The 21,947-nt window shown below is 53.7% G+C and overlaps 1 protein-coding gene across 2 annotated transcripts in view; it reads left to right on the forward strand.

Annotated features, from left to right (window-relative positions):
• The first annotated feature begins 363 nt into the window (after positions 1-363).
• CPAMD8 (C3 and PZP like alpha-2-macroglobulin domain containing 8) overlaps positions 364-21,947 on the forward strand; it is a 77,749-nt gene continuing 56,165 nt past the window's right edge. The window contains exons 1-12 of one of the 2 annotated variants that reach the window (XM_028126828.2): positions 364-602; positions 4,774-4,925; positions 6,505-6,527; positions 8,869-9,034; positions 9,115-9,167; positions 9,419-9,436; positions 9,858-9,912; positions 12,018-12,131; positions 13,581-13,665; positions 15,010-15,118; positions 17,634-17,861; positions 20,630-20,800. In XM_028126828.2, the coding sequence (XP_027982629.2) occupies positions 364-602; positions 4,774-4,925; positions 6,505-6,527; positions 8,869-9,034; positions 9,115-9,167; positions 9,419-9,436; positions 9,858-9,912; positions 12,018-12,131; positions 13,581-13,665; positions 15,010-15,118; positions 17,634-17,861; positions 20,630-20,800 (1,413 nt within the window). Of the gene's footprint in view, positions 603-4,773; positions 4,926-6,504; positions 6,528-8,868; positions 9,035-9,114; positions 9,168-9,418; positions 9,437-9,857; positions 9,913-12,017; positions 12,132-13,547; positions 13,666-15,009; positions 15,119-17,633; positions 17,862-20,629; positions 20,801-21,947 lie in introns of both variants that reach the window. The other variant, XM_088029136.1, reaches the window with a different exon arrangement.

A 21,947-nucleotide genomic window follows, 5' to 3' on the forward strand; every position in this document is an offset into this window, starting at 1 on the left:
AGGGGATGAGTCCCGAGAAGGGAGCGGGGGCGGGTCGGGGTCCGGAAAGGGGGCGGGGCGGGCGGCCCGGCTGGGAGGATGCGGGGAGCAGTGCAGGGAGGGGGCGACGGGAATAGGGGCCCAGTCGGGTCGGAGGAGCGGGGAGGGCGTGGGCAGGGTCTGGGGGGTGAACCGCCCAGAGGTCCGGGCAGGGGGGCGGGGCGGGCCCGGGAGGGGGTCGGGGAGAGTGCGCGCAGGGGATGAGTCCCGGGAAAGGCGCGGCGCGGGGCGGGGCCGGGCGGGGGCGGGCCGGGGGACGAGGCGGGTCCGGGGAGGGGGCTGGTCCGGGGCTGCCCCAGCTTGGCCGGCCGCGGAGCGGGGCGCATGGCGCCGTGCGCACGGCGCGGGGGCTGCGAACAAAGGGCCCCCGGCAGCGCAGGGGGCACCGCCGCGCTCGGACCCCGACCTTGGCCCAGCCCCGGCCCGGCCCCCTCCCTGGGCGCCGCGCCCCCGCGGAGCCGAAAAATGTGGGGCGCCCTGCTCTGCCCGCTGCTGTGGCGCCTGCTGCTGCTGCTGCTGCTGCTGTCGCCGCGGGACGGCGTGTGCGCCGCGCCCCAGGCCCCGTGAGTTGCACCGGGCGACGGAGGAGGTTGGCTGTCTTCTCGGGGAGGGGGGCCCCGGGGACCGGCTCAGAGAGCTGCACCGACCTGTCCGAGGCTACACAGCGTCCGCACTGGGCGGGACCTAGACTCCCGGCCCCTGACTCGCAGGGGTCGGACTGGGAAGGGGGCACCCCCAGCCTTCAGAGGTGGCCACACGGAGGTACAGGGAGTCAGGGCCTCCTCCCCACCTCATCCCCTTGGTGTGACGGGGGCTGTCGTCTTGGGTGGCGATTTCAAGTTGTCCGTGGCACGGAGGTAAGAGGTGCGTGTCTTGGCGGGGAAATAGGAGAGACCTACCGTTCCGTTTTCCTTGGGAGGGAGTGGTGGCGGGGAGGAAGTGTTTGTTTTGCTTCCACATTTTTCTTGAAGTTTGACTACAGAGCTTCTGGTGAGTTGACACAGTGAGGAGGTGAATTAACTAGCCGTTAAGGAGAATTTCCCATGAGTTGGCTTCACCGGGAATATTTCCAGACCTGCCAAGTTGGGGTGAGCCCTGCAAAGCTGTGGGTTCAGGGGGGCCGCCTGGAGCTGCCCAAGCTGAGCCGTGTAGTCCAGCCTCAGCCTTGATGAGGTGGCTTGTTCAAGCGGCGCTTGCTTAGGAGTTCCCAGAAAACAGGTCAACCGTGGGACGAGTTGGGTGGTGTCGCTTTAGGATCACAGTTGGAAAAGTCAGACACCACACTGCGCTTTGAGCAATGGGATTTACCTCCCCTGGGCCTTGTGAAATTGGAATCCAGCAAATTTTTGTCCTGATCTTTCAAAACAGGCATCCCTTAAAATAGAGGTTTTCAGCCCCAGGGAGGGGGGGTGATTTTTGTTTTCCTGGGGTCATTGGGCAATTCTAGGGGCATTTTTGGTCCACATCTAGGGGGAGGCAATGCCGCTGGAATCTACTGAGTGGAGGCCAGGGATGCTTCGAAACATTTGGCCATGCGCAGGTCCACCCCCCGCCACAAAGCTTGACTGGGCCCTAAATTACAGACCTCGCCTCATAAAGACCAAGTTCAGAGTCTCTGGGTTGCAGAGTTTCAAACGGTTCTCAGGAGTTTTTGCCTCTGACTAAGGTTGTCCTGGGATGTTACCTTCTGTCAAGGGAAATGGAATCCTGTGCTGGGAGACACGTGCTGCGAAGTGCAAAATTACTGACCTGGGGTTCTAGATTAGTCAGCCTCTAAGCCACAGCTGTGGTCCACCCACTAGAGGGATTCCGATTTAGGAATTGCCCTGGATACCCACTTCTGTGACCCGTGTGATTTTTTTTAAAAAAGATTTTATTTCTTTATTTGAGAGAGAGAGAGAGAGAGCACCAGCGGGGGGAGGGGCAGAGGGAGAGGGAGAAGCAGGTTCCCAGTTGAGCAGACGCTTAACTGACTAAGCCACCCAGGCGCCCCAACCCATGTGATTTTTGCATGAGGAATCCCTGACCCCAGAAACCAGCACAGATTTGCACGTTGTCATAAGACCAGTACTGTCTAGGGTGCCTGGGTGGCTCAGATGGTTGAGCATCTGCCTTCGGCTCAGGTCATGATCCGAGAGTCCCGGGATCGAGTCCCACATCAGGCTCCTTGCTCAGCGAGGAGTCTGCTTCTCCCTCTGCCCTTCACCCTGCTTGTGCTCTCTCTCTCTCAAAAAAATAAATAAAATAAAATTTAAAAAAGACCAGTACTGTCTACTCTTTACCAAAAACCACCATTCCCAGGCCCGGACTTCTGAGACCTTCTAAGACTTAAACCAGTGTCAGTCCTGATGCCGGGGGCCCGGGGGAGGGGGGTGGTGGTGCATCAGGTCAACAATGCTTGGCTGGCAAGCATCCCAGCAGCCGCAACTCCTGAATCTCAGGGAGAGTTAATTTGGTTCTGTTGGGTTCTCTAGGCCCTTTGGGTGAAAAATCTAACTCAGAACTGGATACGGGCTTTAAGAGGCAACCAAGGAACATGAACGTGTGGATTGTCTAGTCCCCAAATGCTCTTCTGTGGTCTGTATGTGCTGTGTGGGAGGTCTGGGGGTCATCTGGGAGCTAGATGGAAAGATTATTCCTAGAGGAGGCTGAGGTCCCACTGCAGCGGGACAGGACACGTAGGAAGCCAGAGTCACTGCACGCCCGGTTGGTGTTGGGATTAGATAATACAGAGCACATACCTAGGGTGATGATGGTTACATACCCAGGATCAGCACAGTTATGTACCCAGGATCACTGCATGCTGTGTGAACTGCTAAGGCCAGACACTACGCATGGGAATTCAGGGAGCACCCTGCACCCTCTGGTGGGTGCTGGAGGCAGCAAACACTACACATCACGTACAAAGCAAGAGTTCCTGTGCTTGAGTTTATGTTTATGTTTAGTGTATGCGGTGTATGTTTAGCCCACTGTCACTGCATGCACACCCCATTTGCATGAGAATCTGAGAAAGCGCATAAGACCCAGGATCAGTCCACATTCTGGTCCGTGCTGGATCTGGACAGTGCATTCAGGAACCCCAGGGTCACTGCATGCTCCAGATAATGCAGTCACATGCCCAGGATGAATGCATGCTCTCTGTGCATGGCTGAGGCCTGACGCTGCGCATAGAAACTCGGTCATTGTGGGTGGTTGTTGGTGCTGGAGTAGGACGAACATTGGACCCCCGGGTCGTTCCTGGTTCCGGTCATTGCTGGATCTGGGCTGTGCACGTACAAAACTAGGGTCTTTACACATTCTCATCGGTGTTGGAGTTACATAGGAAGTAGCTGGTATGTCCCGAGGTCCTTGCAGGCTCCGGGCAGTCCTGAAGTAGGACAGTCCACATAGGAAGCCAGAGCTGGTGAACTCTGGCCACTGTTCAAGCTGGACAGAGCCCAGTGGGCTCCCAGGGTCAGTGTTGCGGCCGGACAGTACCCGACAGGAGCCCAGTGTGTCTCTTGAAATGCCAGATTTTTCATGAAGTTTTAATGAAGTCCAGTTTATCAATGATTTCTTTGCTGGATCGTGCTTTTAGTATCTTACACATGAACTCTGTGCCTAACCCCAGCTCCCAAAGCCTTTCTCCTCTTGTCTTCCAGGGCTTTTATAGTTCTACACATATTAGATCTCTGACCCAGTTTGAGTTCACCTCAGTGTATGGTATTCAGTCAGGGTCTAAATTTGTCTTGTTGTGTGTGGACGTCTGGTTGTCCCAGAGGGCATTTTGGAGACACGAAAATCTCTCCTCTCATTTGCCTGGCCTAGTGTTTTCCCTTCCGCCTGCTTCCTTCTGGTGCCTGTAGCACTCTGCATGCCTGGGCTTGTGAACAGTTTTCGTGGTTAAAGATGAATGAGACTTTCTGATTATCCGCGGAAGGTTGTAGAACACCAGAGGCAGGAGCTCAGGTGGGGAGGACCTGTGTGCCTCAGGTCAGGTGCCCTAAGGGTGCCCCAAGGCTCTCCCCGGTCCGACTGTGGGACCTGTGGCATGTTCCTTCTCCTGGAGCGACAGCTTGCCCATCTGGAAAATAAGATAATATTCTCCACCTTCCAGGAGAGGCCTGTTTTGGCGCGACTGTTCGCAGAGCTTTTCCTGTTTTGGGCCATTTAGTTAATTTTCAGGGCTTTGTTCTTAAGATTAATGCTGCGGGAAGCTCCTTGTTTCTTTCCACTGGGTTCTGGAGTTTGGCTGCCTGGGTTTGCATCCTGGTCTCTTACTGGCTCAGGCACATGGCTTGGCTTTCCAGGGCTTAATTTCTGACTCTGTAAATGGCTTTTTGGCACTTGTCACAGGGTGGCTGTGAGGATGAAGTGGGATCCTGCCAGTTACTCAGGAGAGTGGGTTACAGTATTGGTGCGGCACTTGCAAAGGTCCTGTGGCAGAATGTGCTGACTGCAAAGGCCACAAGCCAGAATGCAGACATTGGAAGGGGGTGTGGTGCTGGGTAGATCCAGAGAGGCCAGATTCTTACCTCGTCAGGGGGCTTCAGAGATGAATAAGCCAGCCCCTGGTCTCAAGGAGCTCACAGGTCGGTGGGGGACCCATATACATAAAATGACAGTGTCATCATGGTGTGGGCAGGCGTAGGTGGAAGACCATGCAGGGAGCACCGTGACCCAGCCAGAGAGGCAGGGAGGCCAGAGGTGGGTCAGACAGCCTTTGGCCTTCACTGACGTTCTCCTCTCCTACAGGGCCTACTTGATTGCTGCACCCTCTGTCTTCCGCTCAGGAGTGGAGGAAGTCATCAGCGTGACCATCTTTAACTCCCCCCGGGAAGTCATGGTCCAGGCTCAGCTGGTGGCCCAGGGCGAGGAGGTGGCATGGAGCCAGGGAGCCATCCTGGGTAGGTCCCTGGGGTGGCTGACCAGGACTTCCTCGTCCTTGGCAAAGTGGCCTTCGGGGCTCAGGTGACATGGGCATTGCTTTGCTTCTCTCCCATCCCACCTCCCATCAGGGGAGGGAGAATAGACTGCTTTCCCCCCCACTTTTCAGATGGGGAGAGTGAGACCCAGGAGGGGCAGCCAACTGCCCCGTCTAGGAAACCAGAGTGAATTGTTCCTCGGCAGCCCAGGTTCTGGGGGTGCAGCTCTGGATGGAGTCGGGCATCCTTCTGGCTATCGGTGGGACGGGGGCCCAGAGGGACTCTCAGGACCGCTTCAGACCGCTGGCTGAGCTATTCTAGCGCCCCTGTGGTGTTAGATGCAGACTCCAGGCTTCCAGCCAGACTCACTGAGTTGGACTCAGGCCCCCAGCCAGCCTCTGTCCGGCTGTACTTGGTAACTGCAGATAACAACCGCACAGGCCTCCTGGATACAGGTGGTGAGAGCAGGGAGCTGCCCAGGGCCTGTGGTCCAGCACGCAGAGTGTGATTTGGCCGCAGGAGACACAGAGGGTGATGTCGGGGCTCTCAGGCCAGCGAGACAGCGCCTGGCCCCGGGGAGAGGCTGGCCTGGAATGGAAACCAGGAGAGGGCTTGGGTGGGCAGGAGTGCAGGCAGTCCTGACTCCGTGGGCCACCCCAAAACCCACATCAGGTTGGCTTCAGCAACAGTGTTTATGGACTCTCATAACTAGGGAAGTCCACTGGCATCACAGGTCCTCTCCCAGCCCCACTTCCGAATGGGCCCGCGTCTCCCGGAAGCTGAGAGAGTGACGGGTTCTCCAGACCAGTGAGAATGTCCCAGCATTCTCTCTGATTGGCCGAACTTGGGTCATGTGCTCAGTCGTGACCCAACTGATTGGCCCATTTTGGGTCATGTGCTCAACTCTGAACCAATCACTGTGACTGGGGGAGGGCCTGTGTAGATTTTCACAGAGCCCCAGGAGAGAGGGAGAGAGCCACGCCAAACCTCCTGAACGGGGAGCTGGGCAGGTGGCTCCCCCAAGGAAATTGGGGTTCTGCTAGTAAAAAATGGGGAATGGAGACTGGGAGGCAAAAACAGTAGATGCTAAATCAAATCTTAGAGGCTAGAAAGCCCGGACAGATGTCACAATGGTAAATGATTCAGCTTGGGTCAAGAGAGAGGTGATGGGAAAACAGATCTACTGGAGGGAGGTCCACTGGGGACCTCAGTCTCCTCTTCTTTCTCTCGACTCTTCTTCTTGTTCCACTCCCTGGGAGTTTTCTCTTTGCTCCCCTCACAGCTTACCTTGGACATGGGGCCAAGGGTTAAGTGTGCAGCCTGGCCAACTTTCCCCCTGAATAGCTCAGCTTTGTCCATCTCCTCTGGCCTTCAAGCTCTCTCCAGCTTGGAGGAAACCTCTCACTTTTCTCAATCCCAGCCCAGGCCAGACCAGTATGACCCAGTGTGTGTGTTTGTCCACAGACAACCCCCCCCCCCGCCCCAGTTATAAAGCTGCAGCTCGGAGGCAGGCAAACCCAGCTCCCAATTTAACTGTTTTCATTTAATTTTTATTTTTTAGATAAAGGAACAATCAAACTCAAGGTAAGCTATGAATTTTTAACATCTTCATGAACCCTACCTTGGAAATAATTGATTGGAATGGAATAAGAGAAGTTTCGTGTGTGGTGAGAAAAATCATTAATGGTGATGTCAACAATGAATAATGAAGAAAAAATTGAGAAAAGGAGAAAACTCACCCGTAATCCCATCCCCCCATACTTTTCACTGTCTCGTGTTTCCCGGTAAATCCTCACCCACATAAAGACATTTCTTTCATAGTTGCAACTAAAGGGTAGACCTCCTCGTGCTCCCTGCTATTTTCAATTAACACACTGTGTAAACATACTTCCATGTGTTCAAATCTCTATAATTGTAATTTGCCTCCTATTGTTAACCACATCCTATTGCATCTCTTTTATATACTAATTTACTAACTCTCTCCACCTTGTACATGGTTAGATTTTTTAAAAGATTGTTTTCAGGGTTTGGATAACGTAATCCAAACATTGCGAGCATCTTTGTACATAAATATGTCTTAGCATTCTTTTTTAAAAAGATTTTATTTATTTGAGAGAAGGAGAGAGAGTGTGCATGCATGTGTGTGCATGTGTGGGCACGGGTGGGGGTGGGGGGCAGAGGGAGAGGGAGAAGCAGGCTCCCCGATGAGCAGAGAGCATGTTGTGGGGCTCGATCCTGGGACTCTGGGATCATGACCTGAGCTGAAGGCAGATGCTTCACTGACTGAGCCACCCAGGCACCCCAAAGATGTCTTAGCATTCTGAATGCCTGCCTTAGGCTGAACACCCTGAAAGAAGAATGACCAGGTTAGGAACCAAGCCTCTTGCTTGGTCCTGCTTTGTTTTTGAAGACCCAGCAATGCCCCTGCACAGCACCACCTGTAGAATTACTCAGGTAATTCTCTGATGCAGGTTTTTTTTTTTTTAAGATTTTCTTTATTTATTTGACAGAGAGAGGGAGAGAGACAGCGAGAGAGGGAACACAAGCAGGGGGAGTGGGAGAGGGAGAAGCGGGCTCCCCGCCGAGCAAGGAACCCGATGTGGGGCTTGATCCCAGGAGCCTGGGACCATGACCTGAGCTGAAGGCAGACGCGTAACGACTGAGCCATCCAGGCACCCCTCTGATGTGGGTTTTTAAACAGGAGTCCTTGGATTTCAGGAGATTCACAACACTGAAATTATAGGCGTTTTCTGGGTTAGCTGTTCCTTAACTTCTATCAGACACTCAAAGGAATCCCGGAATGAATGGGCGACATCGAGAGTCATGCTGAATTATAGTGTGCCCTCCCTCAGTGATCAGTACAAAGTCCGAAGCCGTTCCTCTCCCCTGCAGGGTGTCCCTAGTGCCTGAGTGCTGTGGGACAGAGGCCTTCCTGCCTTACTGATGATGGTAGAAGCTTTTCTCTAAGGCAGCAGCTCCCACCCGGTGGGGATGTTTGCCCTCTCCCCCGACCCCGGCCCCAGGACATCGGGTAGTGTCTGGAGACCTTTTTGGTTGTCACAACTGGGGAGGGCACCTCCTGGGTGCTCAGCACCCCCACAGTGCTCAGGATAGCTCCATGATGTAGAAAGAGCCAGCCCCAGATGTCAATAGTTGGGAAGCCCTTGATAAGTCCCCTAGAGCTGCCCTTTGAGCAGGTTGGCTTTCTTGTGAATCAGAAAGCAGGGCCGCGCTGGACAGGGGTTAAGATTCCGCACGATCCCTGCCCACTGCATCTCGGAAGGCACTCTTCACAGGATCGGTGCTGTGGATTTGTAGATGAGACCAGTGAAGGGCTGTATAAATCTAGGAGAGGGGGCCAGGGGATCTTCAGACTAGACTAGAGACTCTAAAAAAGGTCCTGGGATCTTTAGCTCTTACAATAGTTCCTGATGAGCCATTCTCAACTTGGGTGGGGGGGATTCTGGCTCCTCAGGGAACACTGGCAGCGGCTGGAGACATTTCTGGTTGTCATAACTGGGGGGTGGGGTGGGAGGGGGAGGGAAGGGTCCTATGGCATCTGGTGGGCAGAGGCCAGGGATGCCGCTCAACACCCGGCAATGGCGAGGTGGCCTCCCCCTGCAAAGACTGATGCAGTCCAGGGGCACCTGGGTGGCTCAGTCGTTAAGCGTCTGCCTTCGGCTCAGGTCATGATCCCAGGGTCCTGGGATCGAGCCCCGTATCGGGCTCCCTGCTCGGCGGGAAGCCTGCTTCTCCCTCTCCCACTCCCCCTGCTTGTGTTCCCTCTCTCCCTGTCTCTCTCTCTCTGTCAAATGAATAAATAAAATCTTTAAAAAAAAAAAAAAAGACTGGTCCAGTCCTAAGTGTCATTGGTGCCAACGTTGAGAAACACTGTTGTTCGCAAATCTCTGTGGTCTGCCCGCAGGTGCCCACGGGCCTCCGGGGCCAGGCCCTCCTGCAGGTGTGGGGCCGCAGCGGGCGGGCGGAGGAGGGCCCCCTCTTCCACAACCAGACCTCCGTGACTGTGGACGGCCGGGGCGCCTCCGTGTTCATCCAGACCGACAAGCCGGTGTACAAGCCCCGACACCAAGGTGCGCAGCTCGTGCAGCCTGGGGGAGGGGAGGGCCAGCCATGCCCAGAGCTGCCACACGACTGCCTCCTTCCCTTCCAGTGCTCATAAGCATCTTCACTGTCACCCCGAACTTGAGGCCCGTCAGCCAGAAGGTGAGACCAGCTTCTAAAACCCTGTGCCTGGAACACACCGTCCCGGGACCACCTGGCCAGGGGTGCCGCCAGCGACGGGGCTTTCTCCCCTGTTCCTTCCAGTTTGGACCTCCATTCTGGGTTTTGTCCTGGGGCTCCGAGTCCCCCTGTGGGACAGAGGGAGGCCAGAGCACGGCTGGGCGGGTGGTGCATGCTCAGAGGGCGGGGGGCCTGCAAGGGCTGTGCTCACTGCCTGTCTGTCTGTGTTGCAGCTGGAAGCCTACATTCTGGTGAGTGGTGTGCAACCCCCTCTGCTCTGACTCGGGGCCCGTTAGCCTGCTCTCTGTCTTCCCCGACCGACCGTCTGCTGCCGAGGTAGATGCTACCTGTCCCAGCACCTCACGAGGCTGGGACTGGGTCTATCCCCGGGCCCCGGATCTGCCCTGGGACAGGCCAAGCGCGTGTCTGTCTGTCTCTGTAGATTTGCACACGGCTCCCTAAAGGAGGAGCAGATCCGGCCCCTTTTGTCCCTGTGTCATCAGACCAGTCCCTTCTGTGCCCCGAGCTTTCATTTGCTCCCCGGTACATGACTGATCTGGGGGCCTGCCCTCCACACTTGTCCCACCCTAGAGAGAGGGCTCAGAGGGTGCACACACGTGCCGGGGACACGCCGGCTGCCCTGAGCTGACTATGGGTGTTTGTCCCCCGCAGGACCCCCGGGGCTCGAGGATGACAGAGTGGAGACACTTGGAGCCCTTCTGCTGCGGTGAACCTCTGCCCCTCCCCTTCCCTTTCTCCTTCTGCAGTTTTGGGGGCTGCACCTTTGGGTGGCAGATGCAATAAATCTTCCAGGAAGCTAGAATGTTCTCTGGATGCATCCCTTCCCTGCAGCACTGCACCCCACCCATGTTTCTCTGATCCCGGCATCCAGCTGGGGCTCCTGCATTTAGCTTGAGGCCTTTTGGGGAACATCAGGGTCTTGTTTGTCGGCACCCCCCCATCTTCCTCCCACTGCAGATCTTCCACCTCATCATCCCCTTGGGGGCTCCTGGAGCCCGAGTGCCTCTGTGAGTGCAGAGCCTCTAGGAGGCAGGTGGATTGTGGTGGTTTGTGCAATGTCACACTTCCGGTCCCCTCGTCTGGCCTTGAGCCCTCTTTCCAGTTCCGAGATGCTCAGGGAGGGCTGACAAGCAGGGACAGGGCTTCTGTGACTGTCCTTCCTTGAGTTCTGAGCCTGGGGCTGCAGGGGCTACGGCGCAGCCAAGGGCGGGACTCTCGGACTCTCTTGGTGACCCATCCCACCTTCTTGCCTGGCACTCAGCCTGCTTTCCTCTACTCCACCCTCCCCATCGGCCCCTTTCCCTCCCTCTCACTAACTCTCTGTCTTCCTACCAGCAGATATCTGCTGGGCACTGAAGTACATGCTGACAAAGGGTGAACTTTCTGCCCACTGGGGGAAACAGACATTAAACCACACGATAACATCTGCCATGATGTGCACTAGGAAGGAGAAGTACAAACTCAGGGAGGGCAAAACGGGGTTCTTTCTCAGCCCGGGGCAGCAGAGATAATCCTGGAAGGCTGCCTGGAGGAAAAGCCTTTCCAGCAACAAAGTGGAGAAGGAGCAGAGGTTAGCCAGGCAAAGTGAGGGAACGTGTTCCAGACAGAGGCCCAGCATGCAAGAGGCCTGGTGGATGGCAGGGAGAGTGAGGCTGGGCACAGGAAGGAGCCCCACATGTCAGGAGTACTGACACCAGAAGCAACAGTGAGACCGGGGGCCCTCTCGGGCTGCAGGGAGGTGTATGGACTTGATCTTCAGAACACAGAGGAAGGGAATGACTAGCCTCCCATTTAAAAAACTCCTTGCGATGCCTTCGGCTCAGGTAATGATCCCGGAGTCCCAGGATCGAGCCCTGCATCGGGCTCCCTGCTCAGCGGGAGGCCTGCTTCTCCCTCTCCCTCTGCTGCTCCCCCTGCTTGTGTTCCCCCTCTCGCTGTCTCTCTCTTCTCTCTCTCTCAAATAAATAAATTAAATCTTTAAAAAAAATAAAATAAAAAACTCGTTGCGATATGTGTAGACCAGGGGTTCTCAACTGGTGTGATTTTGCTCCCGTCCTGGGGGGATGTCTAGTAATGTTGGCCACCGGCTAATGAGGCCCCATAGAAAATGTATGTTGGTGACACACACCCCCAAACCTCCTCTGACTGTGAAAGGCTTTGAATATATGAGGAAAGAGCTTTTGCCGTCAGGTTTCCCAATTCCACAGTGACGGAGAGAAGCGGTGGGGACTGTTGTAGTCTCTGGGTTTTCTCCGGAGTCCCACTGAGCTGCTCTCACGGTGTCACTGTTGGGGACAGGCAGAGCAGGTCCCACTCGGGAGTGACAGATCCCAAGCAGTGTTTGGCGTCTGTGCTCATCCAGATTCCTCCATTGGAGGCTCGTGGAAAATCCCGACTCTCCTCCCAGCATGAAAACAGCTCCCATCGGGGTTCCAAGGAATGGACCTGAAGCCAAAGCTGCCTTCTCTGCCTGAGGCTGGTGGCATTTCGTGGGGGCCCATTTGCAGGGAAAGGGGTGCTCTGTATTGACGCCTGTTCAGAATCCGTGCTCACTTTGGGCCGCAGCTACCACCTGGTGGGTGGGTGGGGAGGGGGGATTCTGCCCCCAGGGGACCTTGGCATTATGTGGGAATATTTGGGGTCGCTGTGACTTGGGGGGAGGAGCTACTGTCATCGAGTGGGTGTAGGCCAGTGATGCTGCTCAATGTCCTGGGATGCACAGGGCAGCCCCCACCCATGGCATCGGGTCACACCTGGCTGGCTCTGCACACACACTTGCCCCAGGATGACTGGTTGTCTCTCTGCACACAGGTGTGGCCAACATGACCTTCCCCCTGTCTGACCAGCCGGTCCTGGGAGAATGGTTCATTTTTGTCCAAGCGCAAGGCCACGTGTACAACAAGTCCTTCGAAGTTCAGAAGTATGGTAAGCCGGAGAATCTTAGGATCTTGGGATTTCACATCTGGGTGAAACCACAGACCCGGGGAGGATGCCGATAAAGGGGGAGCACGGCGGCAGCCCCATTGGCTGCGGCTCAGTGCAGAGAGCTGGGCACTCTGTCATTTCCCTTTTAAAAGAATTGTCATAAAAACACATGTAACAAAATTTGCCATTTTCCCTCTTTGTAATAGTACAGTTGTGCAGCATTAAGGACATTCGTGTTGTTGGTAGACATCACCACCCTCCATTTCCAGAACTTTCGCATCTTCCCGGACTGAAAGGCGGTCCCCATGAAACACTAACTCGCCGTCCCCTTCCCCAGCCCCTGGCCAGCCTGCCATCCTACTTCCTGTTTCTGTGACTGACTCGTCCAGGTGCTTTGTGGAAGTGGGACCTTACAGTATTTGTCCTTTTGCGTCTGGTGTATTTCACTTAGCATGATGTCCTCCAGGTTCATCCATGTCGTAGCCTGGGTCAGAATTCCCGTCCTTTTTATTTTTATTATTTTTTAGAGATTTTATTTATTTACTTGACTGAGAGGGAGAGCGCACAAGCAAGGGGAGCGGCAAGCAGAGGGAGAGGGAGAAGCAGGCTCCCCGAGGAGCAGGGAGCCTGATGCGGGGCTCGATCCCAGGACCCCGGGATCATGACCTGAGCCTAAGGCAGACGCTTAACTGACTGAGCCACCCAGGCGCCCCCTCCCTTCCTTTTTAAGTCTGTTTCTTTTGGTTCTTCTGTTGTCATCCTGACCCTGTGCACAGATGGGGGAGCTGAGACGTTGAGATCCATTCAGGAAATTGCTCATGTTAACAGGAGCTGGGGAACGAACATGGCCCAGAGCCACTTACTCTGCTTCTGTGCTGAAATTCTCCCTTAACCTGGTCAAGGGTTTCTCCTTTCAAGAGGAAGGCCCTAGACGGAAAGGCTGTAGAGGGCAGGGCTGTTGGTTGCAAGTGGCAGAAGCCCAGTGCAACCTCTGGAAATTAAAGGAAAGGAATTTATGGCTTTGTGTCACAAGCTCGAAGGACCAGCTTCTTTGCGTTTCCTCCGAGCGGCTTCTGGGTGTCCGGGTGTCCGTCCCTCCTCCCCAAGTTGCCCAGGGTGACCAGATGGCTGGACGCTCCCAGGGCTGAGCCACTCATGCACCTCTGGGCTGGGCTGCACGCAGAGCTCATGGCCTAAAAGTGATGAGTTGTGGGCCTCTCGGAAGAAAAAGTGTGTGTCCCCCCAAAATAGGAAATAGATGTGGGTCAGCAAAATCCCCAGAATGCTGCCTGCGCTCAACGAAGGGTGGGGGTGTGGATTCCTGTGGTGTTGGCCGCTCGGTGTCCCTGGGCTGCGGCTTTGCCGTTATCCCTCCCACAGCTCCAGGACTTTCTGAGGCCACCCCAGGGGTGGGAGCCGCCCCTCCCTCTCTCTGCTCTCTCCTTCCAGTGTTGCCGAAATTTGAGCTCCTTATTGACCCGCCCCAGTATATTCGGGACCTGGACACATGCGAGAAGGGCACTGTGCGGGCCAGGTGAGAAAGAGGTGGCCCTCATGGGCGAGCCCCTCCCCCTGTAGACACGCCCCTCTCCTGTAGACACGCCCCTTCCCGGGACACGCCCCCACAGGCATGCCCCTCCTCTCTCAGACACGCCCCTGGGGCGGGTAGTTCCTTCTTCCAGCCGTTACTCCCCTCTTCCAGCGGTTATTCCTCTCCCCCTGGGAGGGCACCCCTCTCCCTTCCCTTCCAGTGTCCCCCCCTTCCTTGCAAACAGCACCCACAGAGAATGGGCTGACCCGCAAGGGATTTCTTGAAGGAATTACCTGTCTCCTGACCAGGCTAATGACCAGCTCCGAAGTGAGGGTTGACCAGAGGGTGTCCGGGATGCTGTCCCTTTCTGGGGCCCTCCAGGGAGAGTCCTCCAAGACTTGTGTTCCCGCCCAGCTTTGCCACCTCCTAGAGCTTGTGGTTGAGACGGTTCTACTGCCCTCCGCTCCTCCAGCTGTGCGGGGTTTTGTTTGTTTGTTTGTTTGTTTTTATTGTTATATATATTTTTTCCTTTAAATCTTTTTTATTGTTACTGGGTTTTTGTTTTTTAAGTAATCTCTACTGCTAACGTGGGGCTCGAACTCATGACCCTGAGATCAAGAGTGCCTCACTCTACTGACCAAACTAGCCACGTGCCCCTGCTACATGTGTTTTAAAATCCAAGGATGTTGTCAACTATACTTAAATAAAGTTTGAAAAAATAAAATAAAATCCAAGGATGTGTTGGGTACACACACCTTTTTTATAGTCTAGAAAATACTATCAAAATGCCTGGTGTTATTTTTTTATTCACTGTGATCTGCCGTCCTGCTCGTGGGCCCTGTAGGCAGGTGTTCCCTCTGCATAAGGCATGACAAACATACATTTAAGTTTTACCAGCATCTCTGAGAGGATAGTTTTATTCCCATTCTCTGGGAGAGGAAACTGAGCAGTCTGATCCCTGGTTCAAAGTTGAATTCACAGGGCACTTAGGCCAGGGCTTCCCTGGTGCCCATGGTTGTTTGATCCTCTGTACTGTCCTGCTTCAACAAGTGGCAGGCCCAGTGGTTGTCTCACATACCCTCCGGCTCTTGGGTCCAGAGTTCCTGTCTGACCCTTGGTCTCTTTTTCTGTCAAATACAAGTCTTGGTGCAGAGGATTGCAGGCCCCTATTCTGGCCTATCTGTGCCGACTCTGGGCTGTGGGAAGGGCTGTAAGCACAGAATGTAGGATGGGGAAGCATCCCCGTATCGGCTGGCCACACCACGGGAGCTTGGCCTTCCTGAGACTGACCCCTTCCCCACCCCACTGCTCCACGTGAAATTAACCTTCTTTGTCTTTTTGTTCCAGGTATACCTTTGGGAAACCTGTCTCGGGAACCTTAACGATCAATATGACTGTAAATGGCGTGGGGTACTACAGCCAGGAGGTGGGGCGCCCCGTCCTCAGAACCACAAAGGTGAGGAGCAGGGACCCCATGCTGCTCATCCAATGGATCCCTTCCTGCAGGGCCTGCCCTTGGCTTCAGCTCCGTGATCATTTATTTTATTTTACTTTCTAAAACAGTTTACTGCGTCTTGTTTTTTTTTTAAGACTTTTTATGTATTCATTTTGAGAGAGACAGTGAGAGCACAGCAGGGGAGAGGAGCAGAGGGAGAGGAAGAGGCAGGTTCCCCACTGAGCAGGAAACCCAAGGTGGGGCTCGATCCCAGGACCCTGAGATCATGACCTGAGCCGAAGGCAGATGCTTAACGACTGAGCCACCCAGGCGCCCCATTCTAAAACAGTTTATATGGTGAGGACTTTCCCAATGATAAAATTCCTGCAGGCTGATCATGGAGACTTTAGAAAATATCAAAAAAAGAAGAAATAAAGGTGATTTCTTCTCTGACAGACACAACCACTATTGATATGTTGATGTGTTTCCTCCCCGGATATTATGTGCAGAGTTTTTTTTAAGAAATAGTTTTATTGAGATATAATTCACATAACCGTACATATAGGGGCCATACATATAGAATGTAGGATTCGTGGCTTTTAGTATATTCAGAGTTGTGCAACAGCCACCACGGTCCAGATTTTGGATATTTCCAATCCTCCCCAAATCCCTCACGTCCTTTTGCAATTCATCTGTTTCCATCCCCAGCCCTGGGCAACCACCGATCGGCTTCCTGTCTCTATGAATTTGCCTGGTTTGGACTTTTGGTATACACGGAATCATACACCATATGGTCTTCTGCGTCCGGCTTCTTTCACTCGGCACCATGTTCTCAAGGTTCATCCACGTTGTAGCAGGTGTCCGAGTTGTGTTCCTTTTCATGGCTGAGTAATAGTCCATTGTATGGATGGACCACATTTCGTTTTTCTGTTTACCTGTCGATGGATATTTGAGTTTTTCCCACTTTTTTGCTATTATAGATAATGCTGCTCTGAACATTCGTATACAGGTTTGTGTGAGGCTGGACGTGTTCATTTCTCTTGGATGTGGCATTCCTGGGTTGTGTGGTGTGGAATTAAATAGACTGCCCACGTAAGAGTGAGCAAAGGCTATTTATTCAGAGCTTGCTGTAGCAAGGGAATCAGCTACCATCACCCCCACTTGGCAGCTCGAAGCTTTATCATGGGAAAGAGGGAAGGCTTCAGGTGTGCCCCTGCTGGAGGCTGTAGGTGTGGGGAAGCTGTGGGCACCTAACTAGAAGGGGAGCATCCCGTAAGATTGGTTAGGGGTGCATATTTGGCTTTCTCATTTGGTTCTAAGAAGTAAAGGCAAAATGGGACATATGGTTGGCTCAGTAGGTAGAGCATGCGACTCTTGATCTTGGAGTCATGAGTTTGAGCCCCACCTTGGGGGTAGAGTTAATTAAAAAATTTTTTTTTCTTAAAAAGGCGTGCCTGGGGGTGCCTGGGTGGCACAGTCGGTTGGGCATCTGACTCTTGGTTTTGGCTCAGGTTGGGATCTTGTGGTTGTGGGATCTAGCCCCACGTCAGGCTCTGCACTCAGCTCAGAGTCTGCTTGAGAAGCTGTCTCCCTCTCCCTCTGCCCCTCCTGCTAGTGCACACATGCGTTCTCTCTCTTTCTGAAATAAATAAACCTTTAATAAAATAAAATAAAAAAGGGGTGCTTGGCTGGCTCGGTCAGTAGAATAAGCGACTGTTCATCTTGGGCTCATGAGTTTGAGCTTCATGTTGGGTGTAAAGATGACTTAAATAAAAAATGAGTCTTAAAAAAAAAAGAAGTAGGGACAAAAATCTTAGAAGTTCTCAATTATTAATCAAGTCCTGGCCATTTGGGGCTGGTTGTTATGGGGGTTTGTTTTTCTACTAGTTGCTAGACATGGGGGTCAGACTTCCTTCAAGGCTCATAGATAATGGGTTGGCCATTTTTCTATATGGTCCAGCCATGGTCTGTTTGTATATTCAGGGGTAACTAAGTTTAGCCATGTGAGAAACTCCCAGACTATTTTCCAAAGCAGCCGCATGACTTCACATTCCCATGTATGTAGAGTCTGGAGGTCCTCTGCCTCTCTGAGGCCTCCACCCCTGGACCCTTGTCATCCCTTCTGCTGGTTGTGTCCCTTGCCTTAATTCTCTGGTTTACTGAGTAATGTTGTACAAAGCTGTTTCTGGAAGTGGCTTGTTTACCAGGCCCCCAGCTGGGTCCTGAGATAGAGGTCAAATGGGGGTGTTCTGTGCCCCGGGAGCAGGAGCAGGCGTGAGTGCTCCAAAGCGGGGGTGACCGGGTTCAAATCCCTGCCCCGCTGTCTGCTGGAGGGTGATCATCTTACTCCTGGAGGCATGCTACATATCCAGCAAGGGATCCAGTGACCCACAGCGCAGCTTGGCCCTGTCACTGCGTGTTCCCCTGGGCCTTCAGCAGCTGGAGCATCCTGTGCTTCAGATGTGTTTTTGAGAGTCGTTCCTCGAAGCCACTCTAACGCCGAGTGAGCACCATTCTGTGCGCTTCCTGCCTCCAGATCCACGGCTCCCAGGACTTCGACATCTGTGTGAAGGACATGATCCCCGCCGATGTCCCCGAACACTTCCGGGGCACCGTCAGCATCTGGGCCACGGTGACCAGTGTGGATGGGAGCCAGCAGGTGGCATTTGACGCCTCCACCCCTGTCCAGAGGCAGCTGGTGGACATCCGCTACTCCAAGGATACCAGAAAGGAGTTCAAGCCGGGCCTGTCCTACATGGGGAAGGTAAGCACTGGGGATGGCGCCCAGCGGGGGCCATCCGAGGGCTCAGGCTCTGCACTGCCTCCACCCCAGCTCCTCTCGAGGACCACCATGAACCCAGGGCGGTGGCGCTGTGGGTCCGCAGTGGGGACGCTGCTGAAGACGGTGTCCTTTAATTGCACCGTGTAACCTTTGCTCTCAGGGGACCGAGGGCTGTATTGCTGATGTGGCAAGAGCTGCTACCCCACATGATCCCAGGGTCCTGGGATCGAGTCCCGCATGGGGCTCCCTGCTCAGCGGGGAGCCTGCTTCTCCCTCTGCCTCTCTCTCTTATGAATAAATAAATAAAATAAAATAAAAAAAGAGCTGGTACCCTAGGGTGAGGAACACTGGACATTTTGCTCCATCTAAAAGGGTGGTCTACTTTATTCAACATAGAGAGACATGCCTGTACCTACAGACCAAGACCTGGTATATCCAATTATTAAGTCAGTCTCTCTAAGGCAATGCGTTTCTTATCTGGGTTGACTTTATTTCTGGAGGAACTAGCATCCAAGGGAATGCTCCCAAAGGCAGATCTCCTGCCCCTGAGACACACTGGTTCAGATCCCCTGGGGGAAAGTGGCATTTTGAATAGGCCCCCACATCCTACCCGCCCACCAGGGCGTTCTTAGACTCGGTCAGGTTTTACATGACCAGAAACCCAACATCCTTATCCTAATTGTACACTGGGCATTTGTGTTCTGCGGGGGCAAGGCCAGTGGTGCCTGATGTCACCCCAGAGGGAAGCTGGCTACACCCCTGACCCCAGCTCTGCCCACCACCCACATCCCCGGCCCCTCTTGCCTTCCGTGGTTAACTCGCAGGATCCTGGTGGTCTGGCCTCACGCTGTGTCCTGCTACTTCCACTCCGTTCTGAGACCTCCTTCTTCTCTCTGCCCAGATCCCAGCCCCTACTGTCCGCACACAGAGCCGCAACCTGTGTGCCCCTGGCTTTGAGGGTCCCAGCTTGTAGAGAAGCTAAAGCACAAGGAGCAGGGTCAGAATATGCGTGAATAAGGGGCTTGGGCTGTCAGATCAACGAAGGGGAGCATTTCACGTACAGCTGAGAGATTATCCACCATCTGCATTAAAGAACGGAGCTCTCAGTGGGGATCATGTAGGCTGAAGCCCCCGTCACTCTGTCACCAAATATCTGCACGGGTGAGGGGCTACTCTAGGGTCCTTCAGGGCCCACGGACCATATTTCTTTCATACCATCCCTGACTTTTTATTTTATTTTATTTTATTTATTTGTCAGAGAGAGAGCACACAAGCAGGGAGAGCAGCAGGTAGAGTGAGAAGCAGGCTCCCCGCTGAACAAGGAGCCCAACGCAGGACTCGATCCCAGGACCCTGGGATCATGACCTGAGCCAAAAGCAGACGCTTAACCGACTGAGCCACCCAGGAGTCCCTCTTTTTTTTTTTTTTTTTTTGAGATTTTATTTATTTATTTGTGGGGGTGGCAAGCACACTTGGCGCATGTGCACGTGCGGAGGGGAGGGGCAGAGGGAGAGAGAGAGAAGCAGACTCCCCACTGAGCACAGAGTCCAATGCGGGGCTCGATCCCACCATACTGGGATCATGACCTGAGCCGAAGGCAGATGCTTAACCCACTGAGTGCCAGGTGCCCCACCATCCCTGTCTTCTGAACCCCTTGTTCTGACTGCCTTTTCTACCCATCTGAATGAGGCCTGAGCATCACATGGAACTGTTTGTAGCATTGCCCATGCTCTTTCTACCCCAATGTGGCACAAGGCCAATGGCTAACACGTGGTGATTCCTACACTGTGATTTGAAAATGGAGACCGATGGGATGGAATTCAGAGTGCAGAAATAAATCCGCGCCCTGGATAGATACTGAGTCCCTGTATGCTCCCCTGACCGATTGCCTAGGATACCCCACTTCCCGTTAGCCACCTACAGCTTCTCCACACCAGTAGCCTCCAACTGGGACACACCTGAAGCCTTCCCTGTTTCTCGCTATAAGGATTTCTCACTTCACCCGCATTTGAGCCTCTGCCAAACACCAGTGATGGTGGCTGTGACTCCTTGCTACAGCAAGCTCTGAGTAAATAGCCTTTGCTCGTTTTTTTCAGGTGGTCTTCATTTAATTCCACACCATGTGGCCCAGGAGGTCCACTTCACCGTGCAGCACAGGGCTAACGGCCAGCACATGGTGACTCCTACCTTGTGACTTATTTGCCGGGTCCAAGGTCACGAAAGTCCTCCCACCCCTCCCCGCCATTGCCTAAGTGTTTCAAAGTTCTAGCTCTTAACTTTAGGTCTATGATCCATGTTTAACTTTTGTAGATGGTGTGAGGTAGGGGTTCACCTTCATTCTTTTGCGTGTGGGCATCCAGTCATCCCAGCCCCGTTTGTTGGAGACTGTTCTTTCCCCATTGGAGGTCTTAGTGCCCTTGTTGAAAACCAATTTGCCAGGGATGTGTGGGTTTATATCTGGACTCTCAGTTCTATCCCATTGATCACCATGTCTCTTCTGTGCCAGTACCATATTATCTTGATTATTGTAGCTTCTTAGTGAGTTTTGAAATTGGGACACGTGAGTTCTCCTTTGTTCCTCTTTTTCATGATTATTTTGGTTATTTGGGGGTCCTTGCAATTCCTTGTGAATTTTAGCATCAGCTTGTCAATTTCTGTGAAGAAGTTGGCCGGGATTCTGATGGGGGATTAGATCAGTTTGGGGAGTGGTGCTGCCCTGACTGTGTTGAATCTTTGGTGACCCCTTCCAGGTGGAGCTGTCCTACCCGGATGGCAGCCCAGCTGAGGGGGTGACGGTCCAGATCAGGGCTGAGCTGACACCGAAGGACAACATCTACACCATCGAATCTGTATCCCGGGGAGGGCTGGTGGGGTTTGAAATCCCCTTCATCCCCATGTCAGCCCAACACGTGTGGCTGGAGGTGGGTGAGTTGCTTGGATCCTTGTCATTGAGCCCTCAGACACAGCCTTGGTGCCTTCCTCAGTCCATGCGTGGGCACCAGCTCAGTGGACCTGTGGCCTACTGCTGCCCTGAGGGAGTTTACAGTCTTTGATGGGGAGTTTGGGGGATGGATAACCAGCCCATCCCAGGGCAAGATGGGAGGTCAAGGAGAGGTGAGGTCTTCTGGCTCTGTCATGCTAAAGGAGGCTGGCCCAAAGGGATTTCATCATGTGGACTCCTGACTTTGAAGAGGGTCATCCAGGCTGCTTCTGGGAGGGTGGAACAGCATGCAGAGGCCCAGAGGCCCTCGATCATCATGTAATTGGGTCCTGCAAGGCCCAGCCAGGCTGGAGCCCTTCAGGAAGATATGGAGGAGGGAGCTGGCGGGGTGCCCCTGACCTCACAGGGGTGCTTGGGGCTTACCCAGAAGGCAGCATCAGGGGGACAGAGTGATCTGATTTTGGATACCCAGCAGTTGCCCCAGTGACCATAACGGGAGGATACCTGGCGGTGGGGGCACAGGTGGGCAGACAGGAGGTGATGACAGAGAGGCCACTGAGCCTGGAGCTGTGAAGGTAGAATGAGCGGGACATGGGGTCCCATTGTCAGGGGAGGGAGGAGCAGGAGCGATAGAAGAGGGTGTCCCAGCAGCCCCCCCACCCCGGGCTCTGTGATGGCCCCACGGGTGCTGGATGGCAGGGAAGGGGTGGGGGGCCGCCTAGAGTAAATGTGTAGGTGGGAGCCAAGGACACTTGGGGTGACTGTGTCCTCTGTGGGGCGACATGTCCTTAAAGACTTTTAACCATTTTTTGGTTAAAAAAGTTGCAAGCTCGAGGGTCTCCAGGCTACAGCCCTCTAGCTGGCTACAGATTCATTATTACAATTACAGCCTTTTTTTTTTAATGATCAAAAGTCATTCCTTTATTTCCATTAGTCCCCTAGCAATTAAGTAGCAGCAAAGCCCCGAAATAATACAAATACCAGAATTAGCTGAAAAATTTTTCTGTCTCATAGATACATGTCTAAAAATGAGCTTTTCCCAAAAATGTCACTTTAATAGAAAGATATTCTGTTTCTGTTACTAAACACTGCTTAGGAAAAGGTTTTTAATTCTTTTAAACACAAAA

The sequence above is a fragment of the Eumetopias jubatus genome, unplaced genomic scaffold (genome assembly GCF_037043125.1).
Source record: "Eumetopias jubatus isolate StellerSeaLion01/CBP00866 unplaced genomic scaffold, mEumJub1_p1.0 scaffold_1, whole genome shotgun sequence".
Taxonomy (NCBI): Eukaryota; Metazoa; Chordata; class Mammalia; order Carnivora; family Otariidae; genus Eumetopias; species Eumetopias jubatus.